The sequence below is a fragment of the Oncorhynchus masou genome, chromosome 32 (genome assembly GCF_036934945.1).
Source record: "Oncorhynchus masou masou isolate Uvic2021 chromosome 32, UVic_Omas_1.1, whole genome shotgun sequence".
Taxonomy (NCBI): domain Eukaryota; kingdom Metazoa; phylum Chordata; class Actinopteri; order Salmoniformes; family Salmonidae; genus Oncorhynchus; species Oncorhynchus masou.
Window position 1 is genome coordinate 47,783,443 of NC_088243.1, and position 25,052 is coordinate 47,808,494.

Consider the following 25,052-nt stretch of genomic DNA (forward strand, 5'->3'; position numbering starts at 1 on the left):
ATCGCCAGAGGTAAAGAGAAGAAGTAGGATAAGGGTACGGCTAAAAGCCATGGGAATTGGACGTCTAGGACATCCGGAACAAAGAGTAAAAGGAGCAGGTTTCTGGGGGCGATAAAATAGATTCAAGGTATAGTGTACAGACAAAGGTATGGTAGGATGTGAATACAGTGGATTTAAACCTAGGCATTGACTGATGATGAGAGAGATATTGTATCTCTAGAAACATCATTGAAACATCATCTAGAAACATCATTGAAACCAGGTGATGTCATCGCATGTGTGGGTGGTGGAACTGAAGGGTTGGATGAGGTATAATGAGCAGTGCTAGAGGCTCTACAGTGAAATAAGCCAATAAACATTAACCAGAACAGCAATCGACAAGGCGTATTGACAGTAAGGAGAGGCATGCTTAGCCGAGTGATCATAAGGGTCCAGTGAGTAGGGAGATTGGTTGGGGTCACGGCGATTCAGACAGATAGCCGAGCCATGGGTAGCAAGCTAGCAGTTTTTATCCACCCCATGCATTTCCGTCAGTAGATTAGTGGGTTCCTTGTGGTAGAGGGGACCAATCCAGTTGTCAAAATAGTTATAGTTATAGTGGCCCAAGAAGATTGTTCGATAAACTTGTTCAGATAGCAGCTGATATGCTCATGACAGCTACGATTAGCGGGTCCAGAGCTTTAAAAAAAATATCTTTGAAAGACAGGGTCCTGTCACGCCTTGGTCTTAGTATTGTGTGTTTTAGTTTATTAGTTAGTCAGACCAGGGTGTGACATGGGGTTATGTATTGTTTTTTCGTATTGGGGTTTGTAGTGTTTGGGATTGTAGTTGATTAGGGGTGTGTGTGTGTTATATAGGTTGGCTGCCTGAGGCGGTTCTCAATCAGAGTCAGGTGCTTCTCGTTGTCGCTGATTGGGAACCGTATTTAGGTAGCCTGTATTTTGCTTTGCATTTCGTGGGTGATTGTCCCTGTCTCTGTGTTAGTTTCACCAGTCAGGCTGTATTAGGTTTCGTTCTGTTTGTTGTTTCTTTTTGTATTTATTAGTTATTCGTGTTAGTTCGTTCGTTTTGTCTTCTCTCAATAAACATGAGTAACTTACACGCTGCATTTCGGTCCGACTCTCCTTCAACTAAACAAGAACGCCGTTACAGAATCACCCACCACTCTCGGACCGAGCAGCGTGTCAACAGGCAGGAACAGCGTATTCAGGAGCAGCGTGTTAACAGGCAGCGACAGCTGGAGCAGCAAAGGGAGGAGGAATTATTCGGTAAATGGACATGGGAAGACGAACTGGACGGAGAAGGACCCTGGGCTCAGCCAGGTGAATATCGCCGCCCCAAGGAGGAATTAGAAGCGGCTAAAGCGGAGAGGCGCAAATATGAGGAGGCAGCACGGCGACTTGGATGGAAGCCCGAAAAGCAGCCCCAAACTTTTTTTGGGGGGGGGCTATCAGGGAGTATGGCTGCATCAGGTAGGAGACCTGCGCAATCTCCCTGTGCATACCGGAGGGCTAGAGAGACCGGACAGGCACCGTGTTATGCAGAGGTGCGCACGGTGTCTCCAGTGCGGGTGCATAGCCCGGTGCGGTATATTTCAGCTCCGTGTATCGGCCGGGCTAGATTGAGCGTCGAGCCAAATGCTATGAAGCCGGCTCTACGCATCCGTTCTCCAGTGCGTCTCCTTGGGCCGGTTTTCATGGCACCAGCCTTGCGCTCTGTTTCTCCGGTTCGCCTACATAGCCCAGTGCGGGCTATTTCTCCTCACAGCACTGGCAGGGCAACCGAGAGTATTCAACCAGGTAAGGTTGGGCAGGCTCGGTGCTCAAGAGCTCCAGTGCGCCTGCACGGTCCGGTCTATTCAGAACCACCTCCACACCCCAGCCCTCCAGTAGCAGCTCCCCGCACTAGGCTTCCTGTGCGTGTCCTCGGCCAAATACCACCAGTGCCAGCACCACGCATCAGGCCTACAGTGCGCCTCGCCTGTTCAGCGCAGCCAGCGCTTTCTCCCTCTCCTGCGCTGTCGTAGTCTCCCGTCTGTTCAGCGGTTCTAGAGTCTTCCTCCTCTACAGTGCTGCTGGAGTCTCCTGTCTGTTCAGCGCAGCCAGCGCTTTCTCCCTCTCCTGCGCTGTCGGAGTCTCCCGTCTGTTCAGGGGTTCTAGAGCCTTCCTCCTCTACAGCGCTGCCGGAGCCTCCTGTTTGTATAGAGCAGCCTGAGCTGCCAGTCTACATTAAGCAGCCAGAGCTGTCAGTTTGTATAGAGCAGCCTGAGCTGCCAGTCTACATTGAGCAGCCAGAGCTGTCAGTTTGCATAGAGCAGCCTGAGCTGCCAGTCTGCATGGTTGCCAGTCTGCATGGAGCTGCCAATCTGCAAGAAGCCGCCAGAGCTGTCAATCTGCATGGAGCAGCCTGAGCCGTCAGTCAGCATGAAGCAGCCAGATCTGCCAGTCAGCCAGACTCCTCCAGATCTGCCAGTCAGCCAGACCATTCCAGTCAGCCAGACTCTTCCAGATCTGCCAGTCAACCAGACTCTTCCAGATCTGCCAATCAACCAGACTCTTCCAGATCTGCCAATCAACCAGACTCTTCCAGATCTGCCAGTCAACCAGACTCTTCCAGATCTGCTAGTCAGCCAGGATCCGCCAGTCAGCCAGGATCCGCCAGTTAGCATGAAGCAGCCAGATCTGCCAGTCGGCCAGGATCCGCCAGTCAGCCAGGATCCGCCAGTCAGCCTGGATCTGCCGGATTCTACTTCCTGGCTGGGCTTTTTCTCAGTACTGGGCTTTTTCTCAGTACTGGGCTTTTTCTCAGTGCTGAGCTGCCCCTCTGTCCCGAGCTGCCCCTCTGTCCCGAGCTGCCCCTCAGTCCCGAGCTGCCCCTCAGTCCCGAGCTGCCCCTCAGTCCCGAGCGTTCCCTCAGTCCCGAGCTGCCTCAGTCCCGAGCTGCCCCTCAGTCACGAGCTGCTTTTCTATTATGTAGGGTTCTGGGTGAGGACTATTCGGCCATGGTCGGCGGTTAGGGTGGATTATCCATGGACGCGAAGGGGAGGAACATTGACATTTATGAAGTGGGGTCCACGTCCGGAGCCGGAACCGCCACCATGGACAGACGCCCACCCGGACCCTCCCTGTGGTTTTGAGGTGCGTTCGGGAGTCCGCACCTTAGGGGGGGGGGGTTCTGTCACGCCTTGGTCTTAGTATTTTGTGTTTTAGTTTATTAGTTAGTCAGACCAGGGTGTGACATGGGGTTATGTATTGTTTTTTCGTATTGGGGTTTGTAGTGTTTGGGATTGTAGTTGATTAGGGGTGTGTGTGTGTTATATAGGTTGGCTGCCTGAGGCGGTTCTCAATCAGAGTCAGGTGCTTCTCGTTGTCGCTGATTGGGAACCGTATTTAGGTAGCCTGTATTTCGCTTTGCATTTCGTGGGTGATTGTCCCTGTCTCTGTGTTAGTTTCACCAGTCAGGCTGTATTAGGTTTCGTTCTGTTTGTTGTTTCTTTTTGTATTTATTAGTTATTCGTGTTAGTTTGTTCGTTTTGTCTTCTCTCAATTAACATGAGTAACTTACACGCTGCATTTCGGTCCGACTCTCCTTCAACTAAACAAGAACGCCGTTACAGGTCCTGAAAAAGTTTCTTTTTTGGCTGAGTTTACTTAAGTATTAAAAGTGTATTTTAAGTGTAAATTATTTTAAATTCCTTAAATTAAGAAAACCAGACGGCACAAGTTTCTTGTTTTTAAAATTTATGGATAGCCAGGGGCACACTCCAACACTCAGACATAGTTTAGAAACAAAGCATTTGTGTTTAGTGACTCCAGATCAGATCAGATGCAGTAGGTATGATGAGGGATTTTCTCTTTAAGTTTGTGAATTAAACCATTTCCCTGTCCTGCTCAGCATTCAAAATGTAACTTTGGTGTCAGGGAAAATGTATGGAGTAGAAAGTACATTATTTTCTTTAAGAATGTAATGGAGTACAATTAAAAGATGTCAAAAATAGAAATAGGAAAGTAAAGTACAGATACCCCAAACTTTACACCACTGAGTGAATGGTGGTTAACATAGTTGACAGAGTTTGGAAAATTCACTCAACTGACTTTTGTCTAATGTCTGTGCCCTAACGGTCTACTTCCATTGTGACGCTTGGTCAATTGAGCATGTAAATTCAATTTGAATATCCCATAAAGTATTTGTCCACATTCTGTTTCTCTGCTTTTATTTTTGCACAATAGCTGCTGTGACAGTGGCTTGTCTGTTCCAATAACCAAAAGGGGAAACCAGCCATAACTCAACTGTAGCTCTTTTGAAATCCACATTTTATACCACATTTCTTCAATATTATACACTTCCTCGAAACGTCAAAAGCAAAGGTCCCTACAATTCCGCGTAGAGCTCGGAGGAAATTGAATCAACAGGATTAACCTAATTTAAGGACCTCTCAAGGTTCACAGAGAGATATTATCCCCTGTAGCACGCCAACCCTGCATTTCATTCCACAACATATGGTAATGGGGTTTACATCCAGAACAGCAGCCGGAAAAATCTCCAGTTTGAAAAACATTTGCACTGCTTTTCAAACACCCTTAGAAGTGACATCAAAACATAGCTATGAAAGCAACAACTCTTTCCAAAGTTCACCGTATTCCCCAGAAGCTAATACATTAGTAGCTAACTCAAGTAAGTGTTTTATTACAAAGACAAATGTACTAACCTGTTCACTTTTCAAATTTGAAAGAATAAATTATAACATTTAAATAACGTAAAATAATAAAAGATTACATTTATATTACGTAAATATTACATTTAAGCAACTTGTTCGGTTCTTCTCTTTGTAATGTCCAACAAAGCAGAGCATCGTGCTCAGAACATAAACGTCAATTTCACAAAAAGCTAAAAGAGGTAAGCAAGGAGCAACACTTTGACACTCGATTCGAGACTACAGAACAGTTAAAGAACAATTAAACTAGATGTAACATGCCTTCACAGACTTATATTTTAGTAAGCATTTGACATGTATTCACAATTAAATAGGGGAAACAGCAGAAGCTAACTTTTAGAGAGAATCAGCTATGTTATCTGCATACACAACATCACCAAATGTATGTGGACACCTGCCTGTCGCACACCTCATTCTAAAATCATGGGCATTAATAAGTGGAGTTTGTCCCCTCTTTTCTGCTACCATTTCTGCCTTCTGAAAGTATTCAGACCCCTTCCCTTTTCCACAATTTGTTACGTTACAACCTTATTCTAAAATGTATTAAATAAAATAAAACCCTCAGAAATATACACACAATACTCCATATTGACAAATCGAAAACAGGTTTGTAGAAATGTATATGTATATATATATATATATATATATATATATATATTAAATACCTTATTTACAGAATAATTCAGACCCTTTGCTATGAGACTTGCAAATGAGCTCAGGAGCATCCTGTTTTCATTGATCATCCATGAGATATTTCTACAACTTTTTTTTATTTAACCCTTATTTTAACAGGTAAGTAGACTGAGAACTCATTCTCATTTATGGGGAATAGTTACAGGGGAGAGGAGGGAAACATGAGCCAATTGTAAACTGGGGATGATTAGGTGACCATGATGGTATGAGGGCCAGATTGAGAATTTAGCCAGGACCAGGGTTAACAGCCCGATAAGTGCCATGGGATCTTTAGTGACCACAGAGTGTAAGGACACCCGTTTAATGTCCCATCCAAAAGACAGCCCCCTACACAGAGCAATGTCTCCAATCATTGCCCTGGGACATTCCTTTTTGACCAGAGGAAAGGGGGCCTCCTACTGGTCCCTCCAACACCACTTCCAGCAGCATCTGGTCTCCCATCCAGGACCAACCCTGCTTAGCTTCAGAAGCAAGCCAGCAGTGGGGTGCAGGGTATGCTGCTGGTAAATTCAATTGATTGGACATGATTTGGAAAGGCACCCACCTATCTATCCATATTTGGTCCCACAATTGACAGTGTATGTCAGAGCAAAAACCAAGCCATGAGGTAGAAGGAATTGTACATAGAGCTCCGAGACAGGATTGTGTCAAGACACAGATCTGGGGAAGGGTACCATATAAATTCTGCAGCAGTGAAGGTCACCAAGAACACAATGGCCTCCATCATTCTGAAATGAAAGAAGTTTGGAACCACCAAGACTCTTCCTAGAGCTGGCCGCCCGGCCAAACTAAGCAATCTGGGGAGAAGGGACTTGGTCAGAGATGTGAATAAGAACCCGATTGTCATTCTAACAGAGCTCTAGAGTTCCTCTGTGGAGATAAGAAAACCTTCCAGAAGGACAACCATCTCTGCAACACCCCACCAATCAGGCCTTTATTGTAGAGTGGCCAGACGGAAGCCACTCCTCAGGAAAAGACACATGACAGCCAGCTTGGAGTTTGCCAAAAGGCATCAAAAGACTCTCAGACCATGAGAAACATGGTGTGGGAATGTTTTTCAGCGGAAGGGGCTGGGATACTAGTCAGGATCAAGGCAAAGATAAATGGAGCAAAGTACAGAGAGATCCTTGATGATAACCTGCTCCAGAGCTCTCAGGACCATAGACTGGGGTGAGGTTCACCTTCCAACAAGACAATGACCATAAGCACACAGCCAAGACACCGCGGGACTTGCTTCGGGACAACTCCAACCTGACAGAGCTGGAGAGGATCTGCAGAGAAGAATGGGAGAAACTGCCCAAATACAGGTGGGCCAAGCTTGTAACGTCACACCCAAGAAGACTCAATGCAGTAATCGCAGCCAAATGTGCTTCAACAAAGTACTGGGTAAAGGGTCTGAATACTTGTGTGAAACGTTTTAAATTTGTTGTACGCATGCAAAAATTTCAAAAAAACATTTTATGCTTTGTCATTATGGAGTATTGTGTATAGATAGATGAGGAAAAAAACAGTTAACAAATTGTCCCTATACTTGCCGAAAGCACTGTATAACAGCCTCCACTCTTCTGGGAAGGCCATCCAAAAGATGTTGGAACATTGCTGCGGGGACTTGCTTCCATTCATCCACAAGAGCATTAGTGAGGTCGGGCATTGATGTTGGGTGATAAGATCTGGCTCGCAGATGGCGTTCCAATTTATCGCTAAGGTGTTTGATGGGGTTGAGGTCAGGGCTCTTTGCAGGACAGTCATGTTCTTCCACACGAATCTCAACAAACCATTTCTGTATGGACCTAGCATTGTGCACCGGGGCATTGTCATGCAGACACAGGAAAGGGCCTGCCCCAAACTGTTGCCACAAAGTGGGAAGCACAGAATTGTCTAGAATGTCAATGTATACTATAGCGTTAAGATTTCACTTCACTGGAACTAAGGGGCCAAAAAACAGCCCCAGTCCATTATTCTTCCCCCCCAAACATTACAGTTGGCACTATACATTCAGGCAGGTAGCGTTCTCCTGGCATCCGTCAAATTTAGATTCACCAGAAATGGGATTCATCACTCCAATGAATGCATTTGCACTGCTCCAGAGTCGAATGTTGGTGAGCTTTTCATCATTCCAGATGACGCTTGGCATTAGCCATGGTGATCTTAGGCTTGTGTGTGGCTGCTCGGCCATGAAAACCCATTTCATGAAGCTCCCTATGTACAGTTCTTGTTTGGAACTCGGTAGTGAATGTTGCAACAGAGGACAGCACTCGGCAGTCCCGTTCTGTGAGCTTGTGTGGCCTACCACTTCGCGACTGAGCCGTTGTTTCTCCTAGACATTTCCACTTCACAATAACAGCACTTACAGCTGACCAGGGCAGCTCTAACAGGGCAGAATTTCAACAAACTGACTTGTTGGAAAGGTGGCATACTATGATGGTGCCACGTTGAAAGTAACTGAGCTCTTCAGTAAGGCCATTCTACTGTCAATGTTTGTCTATGGAGATTGCATGGCTGTTATCGATATTATACACCTTTCAGAAACAGCTGAAATAGCCGAATCCACTAAAACTTGATGTGGTGTCCACATGCTTTTGTATTTTTCCAGGCAAGTCAGTTAAGAACAAATTCTTATTTTCAATGACGGCCTAGGAACAGTGGGTTAACAGCCTGTTCAGGGGCAGAACAGACAGATTTGTACCTTGTCAGCTCGGGGTTTTGAGCTTGCAACCTTCCGGTAACTAGTCCAACATTCTAACCACTAGGCTACCCTGCCACCCTGCCACCCCAGAGTAGCCTAGTTTAGATGTGGATATACAGCACACACTAGATGTAGACACTGCCAGGTCAGGTTGCACAACTCAAAATCCTAACCTTCACGATTAGGAACCATTAGTAGAACCAACATTTCTGACATTGGGTCAGTCTTTTGATTAAACTATTAACCACTCCACAGTACAGTAGCGTGCAGACACACAACACAGCAATTGCTAACGTAAACGCTCACTTACCCATGGTGCAGTTGGTGGTGAAGCCCGGTTTGATTGTGGCGGTGGCATCCTGTTCGCTCGGCCGGTCATAGCTGGCTTGGATCCTGAAGGTCGCCATTCCACGGGACCTCAGGGTGAGGTGGACCACTGCCCAGCTGCCGAGTAAAGAGATGAGCATGAAGATCAGGGCGACGAGTAGACACCCCGGGCGACAGGGCCCCCCATGCCTACTGTAGGGGTAGGGAGTCAGGACAGGAGTTCCCTCTTCCTCCACCTGAGTTTCCCCCTCCATGGAGGTCTCAGGAGAGGGGGTAGACTGGGTTCGTGTGGAGCATGTTGTGTTCGAGTCCCCCTCCTCCCCCTGCATTTTGGGAGGTTCCCCCTCATCCTTAGCCTGTTGGTGCATGCTCCTGTCGGGTAACTTGTGGACAAGCTTTTGGCGAAGCCTCTTACTAAAGTTGACAGGTGGTGTGCGTGGATGACACCCTGCACTTCAGTACCAGAGGTGGTAAAAATAGAGTGTGCAGGTGTGTGTGTATCAGAGAGAGAGTCAGAAAGGGTGTGTGCATGCCACACACACCAATGCTAGCTCCTGTGTGCAAGGATATCCTGAAGCGAATGCTCTCTCCAGCAAGCCACCGCCTGCCTTTGTGTAGTTCAACGTGGTCCATAATTTTATTAAGCAAATTGCAGCTGATATCACTTTGGATTCGGGCTACTGACCAATGACTAATCCCTCCCGCTCTCTCTCCTCCCTCTCCTTTCCCTCTCTTCCTCCCCCTCTCCCCTACCAACCCCCTATCTCCATGCCTATTTTCTGTATTATTTCTTTATGACATACTGTATGCCTCTCCGCCCTCTATTGGATCAAAATAAACAACATGAGGATGTACAGTAGCTGTGGATTTGTGGCTATTTAGTAAACACAATGCACACATACTGTAAACCACAGCCACAACACTTCTAGTAAGTTGTACTGAAAGTCAATGAAAAGTCATTATTACTTCAAATGTTTATGGTACTGACTCAAAACTAAATGAGAAGTCACACCAGGTATATTTTTTTAGATTTGTTTTTAATATATGTGTTTTTGCCTGTACATTGAGTAATTGATTGGTTAAATGTTATGCTACACAATAAAATAAATATAATTTTTGCCTCCGTTACTGAAATGGTTGTTCCAGTTTAAATGACTTAGGTAGTTTCCTCCCACGGTTCTTAACCCTGGCACTCATTGTGAATGCAGGTTGTGGGTGAATACACATTTCAACTGTTGGATAGCCTAACGCTTGATAGATTCCAATAGGAATTACACATCACTTTGCAAACCAGCATAATGCGATTTACAGTTAGGGTTGCAAGATTATGATACATTTTCCCAGGTATTCCAGAAATTCTGTCTGGAAGTTTGGGAAAGTTTGCAACCCTACTTGCAGGTCTAATGTGGCCCCTTGACTTTTTCCAATTTTGTTAAGTTAAAGCCTAAAGACTCTGACCATGACAAACACAATTCTGTGGTCTGATGAAACCAAGATTGAACTCTTTGGCCTGAATGTCAGGCATGACGTCTAGAGTAAACCTGGCACCATCCCTACGGTGAAACAAGGTGGTGGCAGCATCATGCTGTGATATCTTTTTCAGTGGCAGGGACTGGGGGATTAGTGAGGATCGAGGGAAAGACGAACGGAGCAAAGTACAGAGAGATCCTTGATGAAAACCTGCTCCAGAGAGCTAAGGACCTCTGACTGGGACGTAGGTTCACCTTCCAACAGGACAATGACTCTAAGCACACAGCCAAGACAATGCAGGACTGGCTTCGGGATAAGTCTGAATGTCCTTGAGTGGCCCAGCCAGAGCCCAGACTTGAACCCAATCGAACATCTCTCCAACCTGACAGAGCTGGAGAGGATCTGCAGAAAAGAATGGGAGAAACTCCCCAAATACCAGTGTGCCAAGCTTGTAGTGTCATACCCAAGAAGACTCAAGGCTGTAATCGCTGCCAACGGTGCTTCAACAAAGCACTGAGAAAAGTGTCTGAATAATTATGTAAATGTCATACATATTATAAAATTATAGAACAAGTTTTTGCTTCATCATTATGGGGTATTGTGTGTACATTGAAAAAATATATATTAATACATTTTAGAAGGCTGTAACGTAATAACATGTGGAAAAAGTAAATTGGTCAGAATACTTTCCGAATGCACTGTATGTGATCATTACATTTTAATGACAATATTCACCTAAAAAGACCACAGTACTGAAAATTAACGAATTCAACAAGATTGTTATTCGTGATAAAGACAGTCATGGGTGGTAACTCTGCAATTCAATCGAAAAGGCAAGGCACACTGGGAAATGATTGGAAGCCTGGCTTCGTGGGGGCATTAAATTGACGTATACTTATTAAAAAAACTACATTTGTATTACTCATAGCAAGAGAGCACTCAGCTATTTAACCTATTTAATCCCATCGGTCACAATAGTGATCGTAAAAAAAATGTTTCCAGTTATAAGACTCTATAAATGTCACTGAATGATGTATCAATGCATTTCCAGAAATTATTGAAAAAATCAAGGGTCTCAATGAAATATGTGCAGTGTCACATGTTTAGTGTAAATTGTCACATGACCAGAGCTGTTTACTTCCTGGTTGAGAAGAGGATGGCTGCATCAAAGCTCCCAAACAAAAGGTGAGTAATGTATGTTAACATAAAGATAGGACACTTTTTTTGTATTGATATATGCATTTGCAATTACTCAAGTTTGTTCAGTGTGGTCATAGAATGTGGAAACATGTTGATGGCAACAATAGTGACAGGCAGGATAACACATGCATCTAGGTATACACATACTGATAAACATACATAGGTCTTGTTCTACCTAACTTTCTACTCTGTTCTTTCTTTAGTTTCATTTTGAGGCAAGTTCTGGATATGTTGGATCTAGGTGACTGCCCAGACAAGGCATGCAACATTGCAGTTATCCCTCAAAATAGAAAGATGTTGTCGTGAGTGATTGTGATAGCGATGGGTCAGATATGGACTATGGACAGGCCATTTGCCAGCCAGGCTGTTGAATGCATATGCTGAACCTATGCAAACAGATCATGACAGGAACAACGTTATCAGTGATGATGACCTACCCCTCACCACCCACCCCCCCTCCACAACCTCCCCCACCCCCCTCCATTGTTGATAATGACGAGCCAAGGGCCTCTACCCGTCATAGGGTCCAGTCAGAAGAACCAAGGGCCTCTACAAGCCATAGGGGTCAGCCAGAAGAGCCAAGGGAAAGCTGCAGGTGGTCAAAAATAGAGATTGAGTGTTTAAATGATCGAAGAGGCCTGCCACTGATGTGATTCCAAAACACATTGTAAACAGCCCAAATATGCAAATGTTCGTCAAGAAACCACTGAGCCATGGAAGGAGATCTTTACTGGCTGCTACTGTTGAAGATCAGGCAAGATATGACAAAGCTTCTCACTGGCCAATCAACGCGATGCACCGGTTCCAGAGAAGTCGTCATTGTGACAAACGTACTACCTATGCATGTGAGAAATGCAAAGCGCCACTGCACTTTGAGTGCTTCAAGATATACCATGGATAGTAGAAAAGGAGATGAGTGCGAATTAAAAAGGGCTGAAAAAGACAATAAAAGAAAAATAGAAAAGTCGATAAAGGGTGATGAGAAGCAGTACAATGCAAGAAAAGAAAAGTCGACGAAAAAGACAATCAATATGAATGAAATGTTTTTGGAAAAGAAGGTCAATTGATTCAAGACATACTGTATGACAGGAAGTCTGACTGATCACAGTTTAAATAGTGATGCACAAACTAATCTTGCACTAATCTTGCACTTGGTTCTGAAGCCTACCTCTATATATATATATATACACACAGTATATAAAAGCACTCATTGTGCAGTGGAGCTTTTTATATATATAATTATACATGTATAATTGTATTTTGTTCAGTGTAGGGCTCTACTTGAATGCATGTTCTACAGGCTACCTCTATCCTAAATGTTACCTTTACGTTCAGTGGGAATGAATAACACGACTGCTATACCGTTGTTAGTGAATGTTGCACTAAAATGTCACAATGACAATGTTACAATGAATATTGCACTAAAGTACAAGTTCAAATGTTACAATAAAGTTACAATATTAATGTTTCAATATATGTTGCACTAAAGTAACAATGTTACAATGAACATTGCACTAAAGTACAAGTTTAAATGTTACAATAAAGTTACAATATTAAAGTTTCAATATATGTTGCACTAAAGTAACAATGTTACAATGTATGTTACAAAAAAGTAACAATGTTGAAATACGTTGATGTTTTTTTTTTGTCTTTGCTCTCAGTATTCATATCGTGTTGTATAAGGGTTTTTGATGTGTAAAATAGTCACACTAGAATGTGACGGGGCATTCTAGAGGTAACGCTGGGGACTGCCAGTGACAGAGTTTGAAATGTGTAATTAACTGGGTTGAGATATATAAGAACTTTGATAACTGCATAGGAGAAATACGTTAATTTAGTATACGTAACATTATCCCATCAGTCACAATTGTGACCGACCATAAAACACACTTTTTCACCTACTTTCCCATTAATATTTCAAAAAATAATGATTGATTACTTCAAAGGGTTACAAATGACACTTGATTTGGATATGTTCATGTCTGGGAAAAATTTGGGATTAAATGGGTTAAATTTCCTAACTAAAACAATTTTGGGTAATCGGTATCCTAAAAATGTTTGAGTAAGCAGAACTTATCCGGTATTACATTGGACACACTTTGCTGTTTACTTTAAACCCGCAGATAATCATAGCATTCACATGTAGATGTTGTAAAAGATACATTTACAAGATAACTCCAGCTTCAATATTGTGACTTAAATGGTATTTTCTTCTTGCAGAGTTCAGTTTGGCGGACAGAAAATGTTACCCATAATGTTATCGATGTTGATACATGTCTAAAACTGCTTAAACTACTGAGGACATGAATGTAAAGCAGAGACTAAAACGTCCATTACACTAAATATCTCCAAAGATGTGTGTAGAGTGCCTCCTAGGGTTTCATTGAGTGGTGGAGCAGTCAGTAAACCTTACCAAATATATGCACGACACATAAGTAACTCAGGACCAGTACATACAGATGTAGGATCCATATATGACCATTATTGACGCAGCAAAATAATCCTGCAGCAACAGGATTTGAACTTTTTTTCCATTCACACTTTTCCGCCGATGTCATGTTGCTTGATCGGTGGTTAGACTATTAGCTGGCCAAAATTATGTTAAACTGTAATGGAAAACTGTAAATTAAAGAGCAATTTTGTGTTTTATTAATAGTAATATACTCTAAAACATTTCACTGCATCATACTGTAAGTTAAGGTGCATTGTGAGAAAATGTTGTGGGCAGGGAAATAATTGCTGTATTTTGAATGATAATGTATTACCACCCCACGGAATACAGTACCTTGCTGTATTTAATGAATGCCAAAAACCTGTTGTTTACTGCTCTTTTAACATGTTTTGAGGAGTCCCTTGTAAGAGACAATATTTGTTACACCCGTGATTGAGAACACTGTATAGTGCCCCATCAATTAAAAATGTATATGTGACAGATTAGGGTTGCAGGAAGTCTTAAAGCTTATATGGTTGAGGCATTTGTCCATGTCCTTTTGGGCTGTTTTGACCTGTAGTCACTGTCGGTTTGGAAGCTTTGGTTAAGGCCTCTGAAAGTGCAAGTATTTGTTTTTATTATGGATCCCATCTTCCTGGGGTCCAGCAAAATTAAGGAGGTTATACAATTTTAAAAACATTACAATGCATTCAAAGATTTCCACTACATACAGTACCAGTCGAAAGTTTGGACATACCTACTCATTCCAGAGTTTTTCTTTCTTGTACTATTTTCTACATTGTAGAGTAATAGTGAAGAAACCAAAACTATGAAATTACACATGGAATAATGTAGAAACCAAAAAAGTGCTAAACAAATCTAAATATATTTTATATTTGAGATTCTTCAAAGTAGCCACCCTTTGCCTTGACAACAGCTTTGCACACTCTTTGGCATTCTCTCAACCAGCTTCATGAAGTAGTCACTTGGAATGCATTTCAATTAACAGGTGTTGCTTGTTAAAAGTTAATTTGTGGAATTGAATTCCTTCTTAAAATGCGTTTGAGCCAATCAGTTGTGTTGTGACAAGTTAGGGGTATTATTCAGAAGATAGCCCTATTTGGTAAAAGACCAAGTCCGTATTATGGCAATGACAGCTCAAATAAGCAAAGAGAAACATCAGTCCATCATTACTTTAAGACATGAAGGTCAGTCAATCAGGAACATTTCAAGAACTTTCAAAATGTATTCAAGTGCAGTCGGAGAAACCATCAAGTACTACGATGAAACTGGCTCTCATGAGGCCCGCCACAGGAAAGGGAGACCCAGAGTTACCTCTAATACAGAGGATAAGTTCATTAGAGTTAACTGCACCTCAGATTGAGTTCAAATAACAGACACATCTCAACATCAACTGTTCAGAGGAGACTACGTGAATCAGGCCTTCATGGTCAAATTGTTGCAAGGAAACCACTACTAAACTACACCAATAATAAGAAGAGAGTTGCTTGGGCCAGGAGCGCTTGAGATGGTTTGGGATGAATTGGACAGCATAGTGAAGAAAAGCAGACAACAAGTGCTCAACATATGTGGAACTCCTTCAAAACTGTTGGAAAACCATTCGTCATGAAGCTTGTTTAGAGAATGCCAAGAGTGTAAATAAATCTAACTTTACTACTTGCATCAGTTACTTGATGTGGAACAGAGTTCCATGTAGTCATGGCTCTATGTAGTACTCTTCACCTCCCATAGTCTGTTCTGGACTTGGGGACTGTGAAGAGACCTCTTGTGGCATGTATTGTGGGGTTTGCATGTGTGCCAGTAGTTCAAACAGACAGCTCTGTGCATTCAACATGTCAATACCTCTCAAAAATACAAGTAGTGATGAAGTCAATCTCTGCTCCACTTTGAACCAGGAGATATTCACATGCATATCTTTAGCTCTCTGTGTACATCCAAGGGCCTGCCGTGCTGCCCTGTTCTGAGCCAATATTTGTGGCATCTGACCACAGGACTGAACAGTAGTCGACTTGCGACAAAATTAGGGCCTGTAGGACCTGCCTTGTTGATAGTGCTGCTAAGAAGGCAGAGATGCACTTTTTTTCATGAACAGATTTCTACCCATCTTAGCTACTGTTGTACCAATATGTTTTGACCATGACAGTTTACAATCCTGTGTTACTACGAGCAGTTTAGTCACCTGAGGTTTAGGGCTTAGTGAATGATTTGTCCCAAATACAATGCTTTTAGTTTTACAAATATTTAGGACTAACCTTGCCAGCCACTCTGAAACTAACTGCAGCTCTTTGTGAAGTGTTGCAGTCATTTTAGTCGCTGTAGTAGCTGACGTGTATAGCGCTGAGTCATTCGCATACGTAGACACACTGGCTTTACTCAAAGGGGCCTAGACAGCTGCCATGGAGAGGCATCCATTAAAGAACACGCTCTGTGTTCTGTTAGAAAGGTAACTCTTTATCCACAATATAGCACCAAGTTTTTCCAGCTGCAGACTACGACGAATAATGTCTAAAGCTGCAGTGAAGTCTAACAAAACAGCCCCCACAATCTTTGTATCATCAATTTCTGTCAGCCAATCATCAGTCATTTATGTAAGTGATGTGCTTGTTGAATGTCCTTCTCTATAAGCATGCTGAAAGTCTGTTGTAAATTTGTTTACTGTAAAATAGCATTGTATCTGGTCAAACACAAAAGCTTACTAAGGGTTGGTAACAGTCTGATTGTTCGGCTATTTGCGCCAGTAAATGGGAATTTACTATTCTTAGGTAGCGGAATTAGTTTTTCTTCCTTCCAGGCCTGGCGGCATGGACTTATTATTAGGCTGAAATTGAAAATAAAGCAAATAGGAGTGGCAAAATCGTCAGTAATTTTCCATCCTTGTTGTCAGATCCCTGTGGCTTGTCTTTGTTGATAGACAACAATACTTTGTTCACCTCTTCCACACCAACCTTTCAAAAAATCATTAAAGTAGTTGGCAATATCAGTGGGTTTTGTGATGAATGATCCATCTGATTCAATAAATGAGGGAGTTAAGGTTGCCTTTTTCCCAAAATTGCAAGTGAATGAGTTAGGGTGATAAATAACTTGTGTGGCGTTGATGAATTAGATCATTTTGTGTCTTCTGAGTAGGAGACTAAGCTGCCTGACTAGAAAGCACTAACTGGCTGACTGAAGCTGGCCCTTTTTACAGTACCATATTATGAAATACAGATTTTACTTATCATCGATCTGCCTGTAAACTTGTGTCAAATTCACCCTAACCATTTTCCAGTGTACATGAAAAGTGCAAAGATTTTCTGTGAATGAATGCAAATCCTGTGGCACAGGAAAATTATCAGCAACAACAGAGTGATCAAATTAAGATCCTACATCTGTACACACATCCTTCACTGCAGAGAACATACAGTTTCCGAAGACACACACACACAATCATCCTCTTAAGGAAAAGGCAAAACACACACACAGACACACACCAACCATCCTCAAACACAGCAATCTCTCCTATCACCTCATCCATCCACCTCCAGCATAGTACATTATATGGGCTCTGGGAAAAAGAAAGAGGGGATTTCTGCATTGATAGAGAATAAGCTTTGTTATAAAAGGCCAATGCTCCACTTTATTCAATTTTTTCACCTTTATTTAACTAGGCAAGTCAGTTAAGAACACATTCTTATTTACAATGACGGCCAAGGAAGAGTGGTTTAACCTCTCTTGGGTAGGAGGCAGTATTTAGAATTTTGGATGAATGAGGTGCCCAATGTAAACTGCCTGTTGCTCAGGCCCAGAAGCTAGGATATGCATATGCATGGTAGTATTGAATAGAAAACAATCTAAAGTTTCCAAACCTGTTAACATATTGTCTGTGAGTATAACAGAAATGATATGGCAGGTGAAAACCAGAGGAAAATCCATCCAGGAAGTGCGATACTTTTGATGTGGGTACTTTTCAATTGAATGCCTATACATTATCTAAATGGTTAGGACCCAGATTGCAGTTCCTATGGCTTCTACTAGATGTCAATGGTCTTTAGACATTGTTTCAGGCTTGTATTCTGAAAAATGCAGAGCTCGTTTGCGTGAGTGACCGATTGCATGTCGTTTGTTGTTTTTCCTTTCTAGTGTACATACTATTGTCCGGGTGAGGGGGGGGGGGGGTTGAGAAAGGCTTATTGCTTATTGACAACCTAACTTAGAACACATTTTACGCATGTTCTTATTTTGTTCATCCCTTCCTTCTATTTGAATTGAATTCATCCTTAACTGAAAAAGAATGGAAAAGGGTCAACTGAACACTACAAATGATCTATTCAAGAAAATCCATTCCACTGGCTAAATTATTCCAATGTGAATCTCTCTTACAAGAATACACAAAATATGCCAAGAGAGATTTGATTTAATCGTATATTTGTACGACATTACATTTACATAGTATTATGTCTTGTGTGGAAGTTTATCTATTGAAGACCTCATATAAGCATTGCAAAGACTAATCTGAACATATATGATTCTTGTCACGCCCTGGTCGAAGTATTTTGTGTTTGTCTTCATTTATTTGGTCAGGCCAGGGTGTGGCATGGGTTTTGTATGTGGTGTGTTTGTATTGGGATTGTAGATTAGTGGGGTGTTCTAGTTAAGTCTATGGCTGTCTGAAGTGGTTCTCAGAGGCAGGTGTTTATCGTTGTAACGGCTTTCTTCCAACTCCTCCTCTGACAAAGAGGTGGAACAAGGATCGGACCAAAATGCAACGTGGTTCGTTCGATACATCTTTAATGAAGAAGAACACGAACAATACAAAACAACAAACGTTGAAAACCGAAACAGTCCTGACTGGTGCAACAAACACAGAGACAGGAACAATCACCCACAAACACACAGTGAAACCCAGGCTACCTAAATATGGTTCCCAATCAGAGACAACGATAATCAACTGACTCTGATTGAGAACCGCCTCAGGCAGCCATAGACTAATCTATACACCCCACACAACCCCAAGACGAAACACACTACAAATAAACCCATGTCACACCCTGGCCTGACCTAATAAATGAAGATAACATAATAAATATAGACCAGGGCGTGACAGAACTCCCCCCTAAGGTGCGGACTCCCGGACGCACAACAAAAACAATAGGGAGGGTCCGGGTGGGCATCTGTCCATGGTGGCGGCTCCGGCTCGGGACGTGGAACCCACTCTATGAATGTCTTAGTCCCCCTCCTCGCGTCCGAGGATAGTACACCTTCGCCACCGACCATGGCCTAGTAGTCCACACCCAGAAACCCACTGGACTAAGGGGCAGCTCGGGACAGAGGGGCAGCTCGGGACAGAGGGGCAACTCAGGACAGAGGGCAGCTGGGGACAGAGGAAGCCCAGCACTGAGAGGAAGCACAGCACTGAGAGGAAGCCCAGCCAGGTTGTTGAATTCGGCAGATCCTGGCTGACTGGCGGATCTGGAAGAGTCTGGTTGACTAGCGGATCTGGAAGAGTCTGGTTGACTAGCAGATCTGGAAGAGTCTGGCTGACTGGCAGATCTGGAAGGGTCTGGCTGACTGGCAGATCTGAAAGAGTCTGGCTGACTGGCAGATCTGGAAGAGTCTGGCTGACTGGCAGATCTGGAAGAGTCTGGCTGACTGGCAGATCTGGAAGAGTCTTGCTGACTGGCAGATCTGGAAGAGTCTGGCTGACTGGCAGATCTGGAAGAGGCTGGCTGACTGGCAGATCTAGAAGAGGCTTGCTGACTGGCAGATCTGGAAGAGTCTGGCTGACTGGCGGATCCTGGCAGACTGACGGCTCTGGCTACTCCACGCTGACTGGCAGCTCTGGCTGCTTCACGCTGACTGGCGGCTCTGGCTGCTCCATGCAAACTGGCGGCTCTGGCTGCTCCATGCAGATTGACAGCTCTGGCGGCTTCTTGCAGACTAACAGCTCTGGCAGCTCCATGCAGACTGGCAGCTCCATGCAGACTGGCAGTTCCATGCAGACAGGCAGCTCCATGCAGACAGGCAGCTCTGGCTGCTCCAAGCAGACTGACAGCTCTGGCTGCTCCATGCAGACTGGCAGCTCTGGCTGCTCCATGCAGACTGGCAGCTCTGGCTGCTCCAAGCAGACTGACAGCTCTGGCTGCTCCATGCAGGCTGGCAGCTCTGGCTGCTCCAAGCAGACTGACAGTTCTGGCTGCTCCATGCAGACTGACAGCTCTGGCTGCTCCATGCAGACTGGCAGCTCTGGCTGCTCCATGCAGACTGGCAGCTCTGGCTGCGCTAAACGGGCAGGAGACTCCGGCAGCACAGGAGAGGAGGAAGGCTCCGGCAGCGCTGGAGAGGCGAGGCGCACTGTAGGCCTGATGCGTGGTGCTGGCACTGGTGGTACTGGGCCGAGGACACGCACAGGAAGCCTGGTGCGGGGAGCTGCCACCGGAGGGCTGGGGTGTGGAGCTGGTACTGGGTAGACCGGACCGTGCAGTCGCACTGGAGCTCTTGATGAGCACCGAGCCTGAACAACCTTACCTGGTTGAATACTCACGGTCGCTCTGCCAGTGCGGCATGGTGGAATAGCCCGCACTAGGTTATGCAGGCGAAACGGGGATACCGAGCGTAAAGGCTGGTGCCATGTAAGCTGGCCCAAGGAGATGCACTGGGGACCAGATGCGTAGAGCCGGCTTCATGGCATTTGGCTCGACGCTCAATCTAGCCCGGCCGATACGCGGAGCTGGAATAGAACGCACCGGGCTATGAACCCGCACTGGAGACACCGTGCGCACCACAGCATAACACGGTGCCTGCCCGGTCTCTCTAGCCCCCGGTAAGCACAGGGAGTTTGCGCAGGTCTCCTACCTGGCGTAGCCATACTCCCTGTTAGCCCCCCAAGACATTTTTGGGGCTGACTCTCGGGCTTCCAACCGCGTCGCCGCGCTGCCTCTTCATACCAGCGCCTCTCCTTTTTCTCCCCCTAGTTCTTCCTTGGGACGGCGATATTCTCCAGGCTGTGCCCAGGGTCCTTTTCCGTCAAAATCTCATCCCAAGTCCAGAAGTCCTGTGATCGCTGTTGCTGCCTTTGTTGCTTCTCCTGTAGCTCCTGCCTGTTGACACGTTGCTTGGTCCGTTTGTGGTGGGTGATTCTGTAACGGCTTTCTTCCAACTCCTCCTCTGACGAAGAGGTGGAACAAGGATCGGACCAAAATGCAACGTGGTTCGTTCGATACATCTTTAATGAAGAAGAACATGAACAATACAAAACAACAAACGTCGAAAACCGAAACAGCCCTGACTGGTGTAACAAACACAGAGACAGGAACAATCACCCACAAACATACAGTGAAACCCAGGCTACCTAAATATGGTTAGCAATCAGAGACAACAATAATCACCTGACTCTGATTGAGAACCGCCTCAGGCAGCCATAGACTAATCTATACACCCCACACAACCCCAAGACGAAACACACTACAAATAAACCCATGTCACACCCTGGCCTGACCCAATAAATGAAGATAACATAATAAATATAGACCAGGCGTGACAATCGTTGTCTCTAATTGGTAACCATATTTAGGCAGCCATATTCTTTGAGTGTTTCGTGAGTGATTGTCCTTAGTGTCCTGATGTCCCTGTTCTGTGTTTATTTACACCAGTATTGGCTGTTTTGGTTTTCATTACGTTCATTGTGTTTGTTGTTTTTGTATTGATTTGTATTGATTCGTGTTCACGTTTGTTTATTAAACATAATCTACACGCCGCAATTTGGTCCGACTTTCCTTCACATACAGAAAACCGTAACAATTCTAGATTTATGACTCTATATCAGTGTGCATGCACTGTAATACACATGTAATATCATATATTCCCATTTCAGTTCTCACGAAATTGGAAAATAATTTGAATGCTAAAGTGTCTCTTTATTATGATATGAACAGAACCACTGAATATCCTCACTCATACATTTAAATAAAATGAATAGTGTGTCTGTAACGGCGTTCTTCTTTTGTTGAAGGAGAGTCGGACCAAAATGCAGCGTGTAAGTTACTCATGTTTATTAGGAAGACAAACGAACGAACTATACACGAATAACTAATAAATACAAAAACAACAAACAGAACGTGAAACCTATTACAGCCTGACTGGTGCACACTACACAGAGACAGGAACAATCACCCACAAAATACAAAGCGAAAACCAGGCTACCTAAATACGGTTCCCAATCAGCGACAACGAGAATCACCTGACTCTGATTGAGAACCGCCTCAGGCAGCCAACCTATTTAACACACACACACACCCCTAATCAGCTACAATCCCAAACACTACAAACCCCAATACGAAAATACAATACATAATAAACCCATGTCACACCCTGGTCTGACTAACTAATAAACTAAAACACAAAATACTAAGACCAAGGCGTGACAGAACCCCCCTAAGGTGTGGACTCCCGAACGCACCTCAAAACCATAGGGAGGGTCCGGGTGGGCGTCTGTCCATGGTGGCGGTTCCGGCTCCGGACGTGGACCCCACTTCATAAATGTCATTGTTCCTCCCCTTCACGTCCATGGATAATCCACCCTAACCGCCGACCATGGCCGAATAGTCTTCACCCAGAACCCTACATAACAGAGGAGCAGCTCGTGACTGAGGGGCAGCTCGGGACCGAGGGGCAGCTCGGGACCGAGGGGCAACTTCGGGACCGAGGGCAACTCGGGACCGAGGGCAACTCGGGACTGAGAAGAAGCCCAGTACTGAGTAGAAGCCCAGCACTGAGAAAAAGCCCAGTACTGAGAAGAAGCCATGCCAGGCAGTTGAATCCGGCAGATCCTGGCTGACTGGCGGATCCTGGCTGACTGGCGGATCCTGGCCGACTGGCGGATCCTGGCCGACTGGCGGATCCTGGCCGACTGGCGGATCCTGGCCGACTGGCGGATCCTGGCTTTCTGGCAGATCCTGGCCGACTGGCGGATCCTGGCTGACTAGCAGATCTGGCAGATCCTGGCTGACTGGCGGATCCTGGCTGCCTAGCAGATCTGGAAGAGTCTGGTTGACTGGCAGATCTGGAAGAGTCTGGTTGACTGGCAGATCTGGAAGAGTCTGGTTGACTGGCAGATCTGGAAGAGTCTGGTTGACTGGCAGATCTGGAAGAGTCTGGCTGTCTGGCAGATCTGGAAGAGTCTGGCTGACTGGCAGATCTGGAAGAGTCTGGCTGACTGGCAGATCTGGAAGAGTCTGGCTGACTGGCAGATCTGGCTGCTTCATGCTGACTGACAGCTCTGGCAGCTTCATGGAGACTGGCAGCTCCTTGCAGACTGGCAGCTCTAGCTGCTCCATGCAGACTAGCAGCTCTGGCTGCTTCATGCAGACTGGCAGCTCCATGCAGACTGGCAACTCCATGCAGACTGGCAACTCCATGCAGACTGGCAACTCCATTCAGACTGGCAGCTCTGGCTGCTCCATGCAGACTAGCTGCTCCATGCAGACTGGCAGCTCTGGCTGCTCTATGCAGACTGACAGCTCTGGCTGCTCCATGTAGACTGGCAGCTCAGGCTGCTCTATACAGGCAGGAGGCTCCGACAGCGCTGTAGAGGAGGAAGGCTCTAGAACCGCTGAACAGGCGGGAGACTCCGACAGCGCAGGAGAGGGAGAAAGCGCTGGCTGCGCTGAACAGGCGAGGCGCACTGAAGGCCTGATGCGTGGTGCTGGCACTGGTGGTATTTGGCCGAGGACACGCACAGGAAGCCTAGTGCGGGGAGCTGCTACTGGAGGGCTGGGGTGTGGAGGTGGTTCTGGATAAACCGGACCGTGCAGGCGCACTGGAGCTCTTGAGCACCGAGCCTGCCCAACCTTACCTGGTTGAATACTCTCGGTTGCCCTGCCAGTGCTGTGAGGAGAAATAGCCCGCACTGGGCTATGTAGGCGAACCGGAGACACAGAGCGCAAGGCTGGTGCCATGTAAACCGGCCCAAGGTGACGCACTGGAGACCGGATGCGTAGAGCCGGCTTCATAGCATTAGGCTCGACGCTCAATCTAGCCCGGCCAATACGCGGAGCTGAAATATACCGCACCGGGCTATGCACCCGCACTGGGGACACCGTGCGCACCACTGCATAACACGGTGCCTGCCCGGTCTCTAGCCCCGGTAAGCGCGTTCTTCTTTTGTTGAAGGAGAGTCGGACCGAAATGCAGCGTGTAAGTTACTCATGTTTATTAGGAAGACAAACGAACGAACTATACACGAATAACTAATAAATACAAAAACAACAAACAGAACGTGAAACCTATTACAGCCTGACTGGTGCACACTACACAGAGACAGGAACAATCACCCACGAAATACAAAGCGAAAACCAGGCTACCTAAATACGGTTCCCAATCAGCAACAACGAGAATCACCTGACTCTGATTGAGAACCGCCTCAGGCAGCCAACCTATTTAACACACACACACCCCTAATCAGCTACAATCCCAAACACTACAAACCCCAATACGAAAATACAATACATAATAAACCCATGTCACACCCTGGTCTGACTAACTAATAAACTAAAACACAAAATACTAAGACCAAGGCGTGACAGTGTCAATCGGTGCCCTGGCTTTCCCTTCCATATAAATAAGTCATGCACTATAGAAATTATGATTATATACACACTCGCGTCATCTGAACAGACAGCTGATAATATTTCTCATTACGAGTCTGAGGTTGCGTCCCAAACGACACCCTATTCCCAACATCGTGAGCTACTTTTGACCAGAGCCCTATGGGCCCTGCTTTGAAAGTAGTGCACTACAAAGGGAATAGGGCACAATTTGAAAGTCAAACTCAGAAGGGAACGTAATGATAGCGACCCCAGTGCTTTAAACCAACTGACCTTTGAGGCTCTGTGCACTCCCGCGTTTCTCAAAAAGCCCATCCATTAACCACAATGTATCCCCATTGTTCCAAAACAAAAACGGACAGATGGCTCTGTAGGCTAGACTACTGCCCTTTGCCAATTAATCAAATACATTTCATCATACTATTATTATGCTGTGTGTGAATATATAAACTCGGCAAAAAAAGAAACGTCCTCTCCCTGTCAACTGCGTTTATTTCAGCAAACTTAACGTGTAAATATTTGTATGAACATAACAAGATTCAACACCTGAGACATAAACTGAACAAGTTCCACAGACATGTGACTAACATAAATGTAATAATGTGTCCCTGAACAAAGGGGGTTCAAAATCAAAGGCAACAGTCAGCATCTGGTGTGGCCACCAGTTGCTTTAAGTACTGCAGTGCATCTCCTCCTTATGGACTGCACCAGATTTGCCATGTCTTGCTGTGAGATGTTACCTCACCCTTCCACTGAGGTACCTGCAAGTTCCCTAGCCATCACCCTCTGATCTAACAGGTCCCAGACGTGCTCAAAGGGATTGCGATCTGGGCTCTTCACTGGCCATGGCAGAACACTGAACACTGACATGTCTTGCAGGAAATCACTCACAGAGCGAGCAGTATGGCTGGTGGCATTGTCATGCTGGAG

General features: G+C 45.1%; 1 protein-coding gene across 1 annotated transcript in view; it reads right to left on the reverse strand.

The window, feature by feature from the left end:
* The window catches only part of LOC135526149 (ALK tyrosine kinase receptor-like), a 759,574-nt gene that overhangs the window by 177,593 nt on the left and 556,929 nt on the right, over positions 1-25,052 (reverse strand). Inside the window, 1 exon segment of the mRNA XM_064954281.1 lies at positions 8,404-8,537. Within this exon segment, the coding sequence (XP_064810353.1) occupies positions 8,404-8,537 (134 nt within the window).